Consider the following 13263-nt stretch of genomic DNA (forward strand, 5'->3'; position numbering starts at 1 on the left):
CCGGTCATCCTTGTGCACCACGTGGGGGTGAGACCCAAACAGTCCCTTCCCTAGGTAAGGTCAGGCCGTCGAAACTATTGCAAGAGTATGGCTGACACGTTTTGTTTAAGCCACAACCGTGGTCGTGCCTCGCGAACACGAGGTTCAGAGATATTCACAGGTATTAGAAATTTAGCTGAGTTAGTCCCTAAGAATTTCAAAAAATTTTAAACTAAGAGAAAATCCTACTAAATTCGGCCGGTGCCAGCGACTTAGGGAATGAGTAAGCATATTTAGGCCTTGTATGTAGTGGTGAGCATTCTCCTCAGAGGGTTAAAAGGTGCTACTTCCAAGAAAAAAAAATCGTTCATATCTTCAAGAAAAAATAACCCCCTCAAGAGCTTAGGCAACATGAATATTTCACCAGTTTCTGTTCTATTTAACTCTCCACCCCTGAACTGAAAGAACAATTTTCAGCTTAATGATTTTCTAAGAATCGAAAAAAAAATCAAATGCTAAAACCGGGGGAAAAAAAACTAGACCTGGATAATAGCTTTTTTCCCTTGAAGGGCACTCCATCTCCAGGTAGAGTGATTCCAATGGGTTGTCTGTTGCACGACCACTCGATGTGGGTGATTGTTATTGATTGAAATATACGCGCGAGGAATAGAAGGCCCCGAAAGAGAGTGTGGTTCGGTGCAACCACAAAAGTGGCTCGCGCGAAGTCTACGCTTGGTATTATCCCATTGGGACGGCAAAACGATTTCATCCGGTCTACCGCTAATACTGACCAACTGCATACCTGATGTGTTTCATGTTCACACTGCCGACGATAACAATATTCTGACTTACTCAGCCAGAGAAAATAATCGTGAGCCGCATTATCTCTTGAAATTTCATGATTTGCATCGATGTTCACTGATAGAAGAATTCATTTCTAATTGACACATCAATTTCGCTGAGTGTTTCAAGGCTCATTCGTTAATAGTGGGTACATAGTCCATTCACAAGAACAAGATTATCTACAATTGCCCGAAATAATTTGTTGAGTGTCGAATTCTGCAGTTATCTACAATTTTATGTCAAGTTAATACTTGCTTGACTGTTCGCAATTATTCAGTTGCTCACATTCAAGTGGAAATCCTCCACTTTTTTTATTTAAAATTTTTCCATTACAATAGTTTTCGGTTCCTCAATTTCTAATAATATTTAAGTGTAGTGATTCATCATTGATGATTACGCTTATTCTAGTCAATGTCCAGCAGGACGAACAATTGATGATAGATTTTTAATAATTCAAAACTTTCCTGCGAAAGCTCGTACCGAATACAGGGCTAAAAAAAGCAACCACAAAAATACTATCGGATAACGATTCAATGATAAACAAAACGCGTGGGACGTTCTCAGTTGTTTATCACTGACCCTCAGTGCGATAGAAGCAATAATAAAAAATTCTCATGAATGGAAATCGAGTGACCTCGCGCAAGGTCACATCATTTATGTCCTCGTTCGCCAAGTTGACGCGGAATTTTTCTGGAGGCGAATAGACCTCACTCACACCATCTACGGCGTGACTTGGGAAGAAAATAGCATTTCCCATGAAAGTAAAAGTATTTAAAAAATAGTATCTTCTTTCACTCAAGTGGATTCGTGACCAAGATTTAATTTCTGTTCCTTTAAGTTTCTTTTTTTCACATAAGTAATAAATTTGATTATTTACAATTTTCTTGAAGCTCATATTTTTAACAAAGCCAAGAAAATTCCCCGACTTCTGGGAACGCTATCGGCAAATGTATGCTCTTTTGCATTCGGAAACCCATTAACTAATTATGCAGTTCTCTAGAGATTGCTCGGGGTCTCTAAAAAGCTCGAGAAAATTATTCACGTTTCTAGAAAATCGATTCATAACACCTCCGTAGTCGTTCCCCAGTTACGGATATTGATCGGGTTCCAGTGCAGAACGAAAAAAAAACTAATCGAACATTCGAAATTATTTATTAATTTTTCGCTTATCCTTCACCTCTATAATTTAATCAGTTTTTGACAAGAATGACAAGAAATATGCATCGGAATGACAAGAAATATGCATCGCCATATCCTGCCTTTTTTTTCTATTTTCACATAGTCTCGACGGTCAGTCGCCGTTTACCTCCCCCTGCCCCCATATTCACCCAGTGTTCGCGTGTTAACGAGAACCGATCGTCATTTCGTCGGGCCAAACAACCTCTTGGAATTCTCAAAAACCTTTTTTCCCTCTCTAGTGCAGAATTGGAAAAAAAAATATTTGCATTTACGGAAAAAGAAGGGAAGAAAGGTGAAAATTGCGGTGGGGTTAATGGACGTGTCAGCGCTTCCCTCCTTGAAAACACTTGAAATTTCCATGCTAACGAGTAGTGGCCGGACAAAATGTCCAATCCCCCTCTTCAACTTCTCTCCCACTCTTGGCTTTTATCCACATAAAGGACACACAAGTGACAGGGGATCGGACACTGGTTGTTTCAAGTTTTGCTGCTCCATGAGGCTAGCGTGTGCTAGGAGAGGGATGGAATTAACGTAGTTTTGGTTTATACCCGGAAAGAACAAAGAGACGGGAATGTGGAGAGTAAACGAGGCCCGAGGTGTACTCCAATTTTCCACTAGGCTGGCTGCAAGATCGCTTTACCCACATTTTCGTGGACTATATCCTCTGTACCTTCTGTTCTTGTTCTCACATTCACATTCATTATGAAACATTGATTTCGTTGAGGGATGCCCTCTAGATTATCGGACCATACGTAAACGTTCAACCAAATTTTCTTTGTGATTGTGAATTGCATCATGAGATAATTGCATCGGAATTGTGGTCCAATTAACCGGAGTGGCAATCACGTGGTTTAATATCTGCTATATTTTACGCTGTTTTTTTTTCTCACTCGTTGTTACTGCTGGCACTTCTAATTTTAGAAATTCAATAATTTTGATCACTATGTGACTTACTTTAAATCGCAAGTGAATTTCACAACTCAAGAAAATTATAACTAGGAGAAAAACAGACTGTTTCTGTGAGGTGGTAATTGTCGTTCCACGATGGATCCCGGGTTTGGCACGTTTATGCAGTCAACATTCAAAATAAGGCATCATGCGCCAGAATGTTCTATGTTCCGTGGTAAAACGACAATAATTAACGAACACTGTGTATCCCACGGTTTGTAACCTCCTACGTTTCGACGGTCATGGGATGACAGACGCCCGATCAATTGACAATTGATCCAAAAACCTCCACAACAACAGCCCGCCCGATTGTTCTATTTTGGGACCCTACGATGCGTCATTAGCATGAACGAAAAACACCTTCATTTTATGTGAATCAAATAATAGATTTTTAAGTATTGTGGCCTGAAAAGATCATCGATTTGGGTCGAATAAGTCATTTATTAATAATGCGATACAATGAAACTATTGTCATTACCTTGACTATTCGTCTGTAATCTTTTTGTTTATCTTAGATATCAAAATTTTGGAATCTAATAGAGCAACTTGGAATGAAGTGATTCATTTTATTCTAATGTGTCATTTATGGGTGTACAGAATTATGATTTGTTACTTATCGCGGCTATTTGACACGGGCATTGTATCCTATGACGAGTACTCAAATTCAGTTTAGAGTCCACTTATACCATCTCCTATAAAAAGACAACGTCGGTATTTACACACAGTACTAACAATGGAATGCGTTCGCCTATTCGAATCCTCAGTTTGTAGAAATAATCTTCCGAGAGTTGTAAAATGAATTGTCACGCGGCATACCTATGAAACTTTACGAGAATTGGAAGCACGTCTGTTGAATAAATCACGGAATTCATGTACTCGAAAATCAGGGTCGAAATCTCATGCAAACCACGCTTGTTTTTTTTTCTATTCCAAAGTTGTTAATGTTCTTCATCCGTTTCTCCGTATTTCTCTAAGCCTCATTAGAGTAATTTATTCAAGCATTATTAATCCATTCAGAACGAGCTTTAGCGGGTATCAAATACGTATTCAACATCATTAGCACTAAAATTTTCGCGGACATACACAAATGCAATGCATTTCAGATTATATCTCAGTAATATACGTAGACTGGAATTTTTCTACGTTAATCATGCATTGGGACGAATGAATAATAATAAAAAAATATTCATTGCGTTGGCTGAAGTAAATTTTACTGAAGCCATCAATCTGCGTGCGGTTTGTTACGACAAGATAAGAATAAATATTTGTACTCCGCACTGTAGGCCAGTACAAGAGGTTAGCGTATGTTGACCCTGTGGATTGTGGGGTCGTGATAAAATGGCGGTGAAAAAAAAAATCGTCTAGACAGTCAACTTCCGGTTATGCCCTTCAACATTTGTTGAGAACAACACCTGGCCCATCAGGATGTACCCGAGAAATGGAGAAGAAGGGATTCATCATTGAGAGGAGAAAAAATAGTGGGCTCCAGGGGGAAAGGGGGGCAAAAACAAGAAAAAAAAAATGCGAACTCTTTATTTCCATCCCTTTATGCGCTTGTGTATGGGGGACATGAAGGGAGAGTACCTCTCAACCAATTCGAGATACGCCAAACGAATATCGACATACGGTGAACGAAAACCACGGTGTTATCGCATGAGGAGCATCATTCTGAGTGCACTCTTTCCTTTCGCAATTTAATCTTCAGAAAAAAAAATTGATAGCGTCCGTTCCGACTTATTTTTCCCTCTTCTAATTGTTGAGCGCCTCTGACACTGACATTGAGTGTTGTTACGATTGACTTCTGATCGAAAGCATCATTGTATGATTTCCATTGAATAGAAAAATTGCTTCTAAAATCACCAGAATTTATTGAAAATTCTCCATTGATTCGGAATAAATTGTTCAGCTAAATGGAATATTGAACGACTACGGACATTGAATTTTATCATCACCCTCAATGCGAACCGTTCGAATCATTCTTACTGAAGTGAAATTATTCACAAGCACGTGACAGATAATTCCTCAAAAATACATTATTCATAAACAACAAGAAGTATAACTACAGAGAAGGTCTCTTCTGAGTTTACGATTCAACTCCACTGCCAAACGAGTTGTGCCCGGTTCTATTCTCCTTTTATTTCATAACGCTATGAAACCACATCCTTCATCATCCGGAAGTGCCTCCCGTCTCTACGACCCTCGGCCTTCATCAAATGCCCTCAATTTTCATACTACTCTAAAATCACAGCGAAAGAGAAAAAAAATATAATAGTCGTATAAAACCAGGGAATGATAGCTTCTGGGAAGCGCATGAATAACAGCAAAGTGCGAATGTAGAATAAATCATGAGGCAGCAATATAATCACCACTTGAGTAAAGCAATAACAAATCACAGATCCCAATGATTACTCACAACTGCACATTAACTAACAATTTTATAAATACAATGTTGCATAGCCGAAGAGTCAGCAATATCTTCATACACTTTATTCTTTCGTCCTCCACATATTCGCCATTACTCTCTCCTTTTTTTTTTTCTTGTTTTCATTCGATTTTTCTCGAAGCAAGTTAGAGACTAGTTGGCTTGTATGTACAACGGGCTCGTGGTGAGTTGCAAGAATGTTGCTTATCCTCAAACGGGTCACATCCGCGCGTTACACAGCGACCTTTGGGTGAACGACACCAATAACCTTGAAGAAAGTGTCAGGAATGCGCTGGTCAAATGTGCGTTTACATTGGATGACTAGAGTTGAAAATATTTCTAACCTTTTTATTCCATTAACAGCACTCTTTCAATGATATTTCCACTCAATAAAATTATTCTCAAACTCATTAATGCCAAGTAACGAAAAGCCAAACACTGAATCCTTTTGCGCTTATTGGCCACCTATTGAATGTAACGAAAGATTATCTGTGACAACGAGGTGGAATTGTAAGGGATCCGATATCGCTTATCGGATTATAAACATTTTGAAAGAACAAATTCTCCGTTTTCCTCTGTATCTCACCAACACTCATCAACTGCCATCTATTCTCATTTATTCTCACATTTATCTTCCCGTCTCTGGTGAGTTGTGACCAATTTTTCCCCACATACACGTGCACGTATTGTACGCATTATGCACATATGTGCAACATTCATGGACGAGTATATTTTCTTATGAATGAAAACCTCTCCCGCCTCACACCGTCCAACCGAGATGCAACTGCCACCTCGTGGCTGTTTGAAAATTCACTGAGCTTCTTGGAAGTTTATTTTTAATTTCAGTGACTCATGATGGGTGTTTAAACGTTGATATTATTAACAACAATAGCGGTTTGGGTGAATGCCGCTCTACTATTCCTCTTATTTTAATTTCAACTTTATTTCTCCCTTGACATTCTTCGTTTCACAGCTCTATGTTTACGGCTTTCCTGTGGTTTTTCTTTTACCCAAGGCAATACGGAAAAATCCATTTAGAGTATTGGGTGTGATAACTCTCAACCTGCAGTATCGCTTTTTTTCTCCTCCAATCCTATTGCGATAAGTTTGAAGTATCACGGAAGACGTCGACTTTGAAGTTGAGTGAATGCTCTCGGTTCACGTTCTTCCTTTTTCTTTTTATACTTTCAAAAGGAATGGTACGTGTTATCGTGCAATGGATACTAATGTGGCGCCAGCAGTGTGTTTTTAATGACAGCTCATCGACTTGTCAATTGACATTGTACAATTTTAAATGTAGAACAAACCGATAGCGTAATGTGTTGATGAATGCTCCGAGTTTATTTATGAGTAATGAACTTTTTTCGCTATAATTATTGGAAAATCGTCTCGTTAGGGTAGGATAATTTTATATGTTTAGTTTTTATTCTCCATTGCCATTGATGAGCTGCTCGGAGCGGAAGGAAAGCAGTGGCATGTGATTCATAATAAATTGAATGATAATAATCACAATGTTTGTGTGCTATGCTAATGAGGGATTTTTATGCTGAATTTTTCTAGTGTGCCAAAGCATAGACATAAGGAATCACGTGGATCAATTTTCAAGACTAAGAGGATGTCGTGTGGTAGAGGGTTTTGTACAAATTCTACTTATAGACCACGCTAATGAAACGGCCTACATAAATCAAACATTTCCGGAGTTGGTCGAGATCACTGGATACCTTGTGTTGTACAGGTGAGATTAATGATGAATTAACATTCACTGATTCTAGGTAATTTATGGTACAGAATTTTTCCAACCATCGATAATGCTAAAATAGAAATGAATGAATAACGGTTTGGGTATAGGGTGAGGTATAGATTGTTGTGAGATGTCCAGGAAATGAAACAAATAAATCCGTCGAAATTAATTGGCGAAGAAATACTTGATAATTTTCAACGGCAAGACTCAATTACTCGTCTTCAGTGAGTGAGACGATTGGTTTCCTGTGAACAACAGTGAACGATGAAATACTCATTAGACCGTGTAGTAATTAATTGAGACTGAAGATTTGATTCAAATATTCTGTTGCTGAACTGTGAAGAAGAGTAAGCCGTATTTGATCCTAAGGAATAATTTTTTCCTATCTATCTATTATCTATCGATTGAACCGTTACTCCAATTTCATAGATAATTAACGCTTTTTGTTATTATTTCCAGAGTAAATGGTCTGAAGAGCATTGGTCGACTGTTTCCCAACTTGGCGTTAATTCGTGGTAACTCCCTCTTTATAGAATATGCCCTCGTAGCATTTGAGATGATGCATCTGCAGGAAATTGGCCTACATTCACTCACCGACATACTGCGTGGTGGAGTAAGATTTGAGAAGAATCCAGCACTGTGTTACGCTGACACTATTGACTGGAACTTGATTCTCAAGGACAAGGACAAGGAGATAAAAGACATTGCGCACATTGGAGTAACTCTTATTATATCCTGCCCAATACTATTTTCAGATTAATTTTTTACATGGCTGTTGCTGCATTTGTGGTAAATAACGGCCTTGTTAGACTCAAAATTGAACCTGAATAATTCGAAATTCGTGACGGTAGTAAACAAATAATGCTGATTCCAATTACTATAATTGCATAAGAAAGTTTCCCCAGATCAGAACTTAAGGAATGCGGAATAATTTCAACTACGACGATGAAAAACTTTTACAAAAGAAAATCGCGAATGAAGGAAAGAGATTCATTAAAATTCTCCCTCTGTATTTTCGTAAGAATGGATTCACGAAGCGGTGCTTCCGGCGGAAATGTTGGGAGAGAGAGAGAAGTGGAAGCCAATTAATTGAGTTGCGAATTGAGTGGAAAAAGTCGAATAAAAACTACGGGACTCTTAAAAGGACTATAATTTTATGTTTCACCGTGTGTAACATCCTTATTTCCATGTTACCATTATGACGATAAAAGGAATAACCTCCTTTCGCAATTTGTTTTTCGACCTTCACTATAAGCACGTGTACATTCAGTTTTGTTCGGGTTTGTTTCTCGCGAGTTCCTCGTGCACATGGGCAATAGGTTTTTGCATCATTGCGAAAACAAGATGAAACAAACGAAAACATAAAAATGAGGAATGCAAGGCAATGGTAGTAAATCAATTACTACAGGAGGAGGGGAATTATTCGAGGTTTTCCTTAGTTAGGACTGTACTTTTATTGGTGTTTTCCTCCTTCACGGATAGAAACGTTAATGAAAACTTAGCGAGAGCAGTAGTTCCAGTTTGAGAAATGTAGTTTAATACCGATTCTTTTCCCGCGCGGTGATAATGGAAATTCATCATAAATATGTGCTGTATCATCATTCCGAGAATTAACAGAAATTCCATCTGAACGATAATTTTTTCAATCCACTTTACGTCATTCTGCACGCGCCAACCTGGCCGTAAGATTATACCAAAAATGTACTCGATACCGCATGCGGCGTTGGGTAGGCGTCATCATGGTGTTTAACACCGGAAATATCGCGTACATTGCCCCAGAACCTCCTACATACGTCATTAGTAATACCTCGAAATGTTTGTCTCCTTCGTCTTCATTCCAATACGTATGCGTATCAATATATGTATCACAAGACTCTCGTTTATGTTGGTGAAAACCTGGTCGATGTGTATTGGTGCACGTGCCGTTGACGCCGCCGGTACCATTCTCCCCATGTCTTTTAAAATCAGTTTAACCAAACAAATTTATTTCTTCCTTTTAAAAGCTACGTCAATTAAAAAATTATCACGTTTAATTATGACTCCCATGCACGCACATCTTGATCAGAACTGACGTGTAAAAGTCACACCATCTTTGAAGAAAATGCATCATTATTTCCTTGTCAAACACACTGAGATATGCATTCACATGCCAATAGAGAAACTGAAATATGTGTCTGATCCATATTTTTTAAATAGGAACGAATATATTGATATGCAATGCAAATTTAATGTAAATTCAAAGTACACTCAGTGACAGAAAGTTGATATTGTATAATTGAAAAAAAAAACACAATTTATGGCATGAATAATTCTCGTCATTTTGTAATGCAATATATTTGTCCTCCTTCAGGGAAATAAACCAAGAAATGGCTGTCCGGTTTGCGACAGACACTGTCCAGCCCGACAGACGAATAAAGACGAGACACTCTGCTGGAACAGACAACACTGCCAGAAAGGTGATTAGAAGACATCACCATCAATGAAATCATAAAGACAATACCACTAATTGCCCCAATCATTTTTTATTTCCAGTTTGTGATAAAGCTTGTGGAGACCGTACATGCGCGGCTCACGATCCCTCAATTTGCTGTCATTCCTTATGCCTCGGTGGTTGTAACGGGGGGGCATCCCCTCAAAATTGCACAGTATGCAAGGACGTGTTTGTAGATGGTAGCTGTAAGCAGGATTGTCCACCAGGTAGCTACAAGTTCATGAAACGTCGTTGTATCGATGAGAATGAGTGTCGAAAAATGAAGAAACCACGCGAGGCATACAGCAACATAAAAGACTACCCCTACAAACCCTTCAACAACACCTGTCTCATAGACTGTCCCCCTGGTTTCATGGAAGAGGAAAAAGATGGCAGACCAACATGCAAGAAGTGCGATGGCCTCTGCCTGAAGGAATGCTCAGGTGCAAATATAGACAGTATTCTATCAGCTCAGAAACTCAGTGGTTGTACCCACATAAAAGGTAGCTTGGAAATTCAAATACGTGGAGGAAAAAATATAGTGAAAGAGCTCGAGGAGAGTCTGAGTATGATTGAGGAAATTGACGGTTACCTGAAGATTGTGCGAAGCTTCCCTTTGATATCCTTGAACTTCCTGAAAAATTTGCGAAGCATTAAGGGCCAATACTTGGACAATGGAAAGTACACGCTAGCCGTACTGGACAATCAAAATTTACAAGAGCTCTGGAACTGGGAGACTCATCCAGGAATAAAAATTGGATCTCCTGACGGTGATGCCAAAGTGTTCTTCCACTTCAACCCAAAGCTTTGCTTCCAAAAGATCGAGACTCTCCGTCAAAAGGCCGGTCTCAAGGAGTTTACCGATTTGGAAGTGGCCCCCAACAGTAATGGTGATAAAGTTGCTTGTAATGTAACCGAGCTGAAGACATTTGTGGCAAAGAGAACATCAGAGGCAGCTTTGATAAACTGGGAGCCCTTTCAACATCACGATCCTCGATCACTCCTCGGTTATGTTGTTTACTTCATCGAAGCACCCTATCAGAATGTCACAATGTACGACGGCAGGGACGCATGCGGTGGTGATCGTTGGCGTGTTGATGATGTAGCTGCCACAGATACAACTGAACCCCGTTTGACACACATACTCACGCAATTGAAACCATACACTCAGTATGCTTACTATGTTAAAACATATACTATTGCTACTGAACGCTCTGGAGCCCAGAGCAAGCTCACCTACTTCACGACACTGCCAAGTCCCCCAGATCCCCCTCGAGTACTTCTCACCTGGAGCAACTCCAGCAGTGAATTGATCATTCACTGGACCGAGCCGACAAATTCAAATGGCAATCTAACGCATTACCGTATCGTTGGTAAATGGGAGCCGGACGATCCGACATTTCTTGCGCAGAGGAATTACTGCAAAGAGCCAATGCATTTGCCTGAAAAGAGAACAGAAGCGGAACGAGTGGAGGAGGAGCGTAAACGCGCTGAGACAGAGCGTGAGCTTACCAAAATCCCGGAGCAAGCAGCATGCGACTGCGCTGATCGAGAGTCTGATCAATTAATGAGGGAGAAGGAAGCTTCGAGCTCTATTGCCTTTGAGGACGCCCTGCACAATCGTGTGTACGTCAAGAGGATTAATAATCGAAGAAAGAGAAATACTAATGGCTACTCAATCATTGGAGAGCCTGAGGATTCAATCTATGATGAATTTTTCGGGGTTGTTGTCGATAGCTCAAGCATCAAGACTGATTTTGGACACGAATTGGTCACTTCTATACGCAAACGTGCAGCTGAACCGCCTCATCAACAACCAGCCCCTGATAAATTTCTGAACGGTGGAATTATTTCATTCGAGCGTCGCGTACCCAGTGACAACAAGTCATTTGTCATGAGAAATTTACGAAATTTCGCGGCGTACAATATCGAGATTCAGGCTTGTCGTCAGCAAGTGGCTAATGAAACTGATCTCTGCTCGACTAAAACAATGCGAACATATCGTACACTTCAGCTTGAGGGGGCTGACAATATACCAGCGGGCTCATTCAAATACGAACTCATTGGTGGTAACAATAGCCAGCAAATGGTGAAACTCGAGTGGGACGAGCCGAAACAGCCCAATGGTATCATTGTTACTTACCACATTGAGTACAAGCGCATTGATATTCAGAATTTTCAAGCAACACCCATCTGCATAACTCAGCGTGACTTTGCCGCTGCTGGTAAATCTTACGTACTCAAGGATCTGGCGAGTGGTAATTACTCGGTGAAGGTGAGGGCCACCAGTCTTGCAGGAGCTGGGGCTGACTCTGAGACGCAGTACTTTTATGTAGCTGAGTATAATCCCAATGGAGTTCTTCGTATTATCCTTTGGTGTGCATTCGCCATGACTTTTGTTCTGTTCTTCAGTGGTGTGTGGCTATTCAAACGCAAGCTTATACACAATATGCCCAGTCGGCTCATTGCCACTGTCAATCCTGAATATGTTAGTACTGTTTATGTGCCGGATGAGTGGGAAATGCCGAGAAAGAAAATTAGATTGCTGAGGGAACTTGGTAATGGCTCGTTTGGAATGGTTTACGAGGGCTTTGCCAAGGATATTGTCAAGGGAAAACCAGAAGTCAAGTGTGCTGTTAAAACAGTCAATGAGAATGCCACTGATCGGGAGAGAATTGAATTTCTCAATGAGGCATCTGTTATGAAGGCCTTTAACACCCATCATGTTGTTAGGCTACTTGGTGTTGTATCACGTGGTCAGCCGACTCTTGTTGTTATGGAATTAATGGTGAATGGAGATTTGAAGACTTATTTGAGGAGTCATAGGCCCGAACAGTGTGACAGTCTGACTCATTTGGCGAGGCATCCACCTACGTTGCAGCGGATATTAAGAATGGCCGTGGAGATTGCTGATGGAATGGCTTATCTATCCGCTAAGAAATTTGTTCATCGTGATTTGGCAGCTCGTAATTGCATGGTTGCTGAAGATTTGACCGTGAAAATTGGAGATTTTGGAATGACTAGGGATATTTATGAGACTGATTACTATCGGAAGGGGACCAAGGGACTACTTCCGGTTAGGTGGATGGCACCGGAGAGTCTCAAGGATGGAGTTTTCACGAGTTCTTCGGATGTATGGAGTTATGGTGTGGTACTGTGGGAAATGGTTACCCTCGCTTCGCAGCCGTATCAAGGTCTCTCTAATGATCAGGTAAATTATGGTCGTCCATTAATCAAATTAGTCATTTACATGGGAGATTAACTAAGTTGATCGTTCGTCGGAGGAGGTCTTTTTACGATTTTGTGTACGTAATCGCGTAAATCCCAAAATTGTTCACCGTAACTCTGCTTTCAGGTATTGAGATATGTGATTGATGGAGGTGTGATGGAACGACCCGAGAACTGTCCGGATTCTCTGTACTTTCTAATGAGAACGACTTGGAATCAAAAAGTCAACAAAAGGCCGACATTCATCGACATTGCCACGATGTTACTGGAAGAGATGGAACTCGAGGGCTTCTCAGATGTCAGCTTTTACCACAGTCCAGACGGAATTGAGGCGAGAAATCAAAACAGTCAAAACTCCCCAGGGATCGACAAGTAAGTTTAAGAAAAAAAATACTCAGAATCCTTCGCAAGACATACTCTACTTCGCGTTTTTAATATTTGATTTACCGAATG

The 13263-nt window shown here is 40.2% G+C and overlaps 1 protein-coding gene and 1 long non-coding RNA gene across 12 annotated transcripts in view; one reads left to right on the top strand and one right to left on the bottom strand.

Annotated features, from left to right (window-relative positions):
* LOC135164398 (insulin-like receptor) overlaps positions 1-13263 on the top strand; it is a 42995-nt gene that overhangs the window by 23943 nt on the left and 5789 nt on the right. For 5 of the 8 annotated variants that reach the window (XM_064124679.1, XM_064124680.1, XM_064124681.1 and 2 more), the window contains exons 3-7: positions 6932-7106; positions 7572-7830; positions 9463-9568; positions 9645-12793; positions 12938-13182. In XM_064124679.1, the coding sequence (XP_063980749.1) occupies positions 6932-7106; positions 7572-7830; positions 9463-9568; positions 9645-12793; positions 12938-13182 (3934 nt within the window). Of the gene's footprint in view, positions 1-6491; positions 6510-6539; positions 6845-6931; positions 7107-7571; positions 7902-9462; positions 9569-9644; positions 12794-12937; positions 13183-13263 lie in introns of those variants that run through there. The other 3 variants (XM_064124686.1, XM_064124685.1, XM_064124687.1) reach the window with 3 other exon arrangements.
* On the bottom strand, positions 4468-6445 carry LOC135164409 (uncharacterized). 4 transcript variants are annotated; one of them, XR_010299291.1, is made up of 3 exons: positions 5716-6445; positions 5316-5639; positions 4468-5185 (listed from the first exon to the last, which is right to left on the bottom strand). It is a non-coding gene; the product is annotated as an uncharacterized LOC135164409 (long non-coding RNA). The 4 variants fall into 4 exon arrangements; XR_010299290.1 differs by having other exon boundaries at positions 5363-5639; positions 5716-6441; XR_010299289.1 differs by having other exon boundaries at positions 5381-5639; positions 5716-6439.

This window comes from Diachasmimorpha longicaudata, chromosome 7 (genome assembly GCF_034640455.1).
Source record: "Diachasmimorpha longicaudata isolate KC_UGA_2023 chromosome 7, iyDiaLong2, whole genome shotgun sequence".
Classification (NCBI taxonomy): domain Eukaryota; kingdom Metazoa; phylum Arthropoda; class Insecta; order Hymenoptera; family Braconidae; genus Diachasmimorpha; species Diachasmimorpha longicaudata.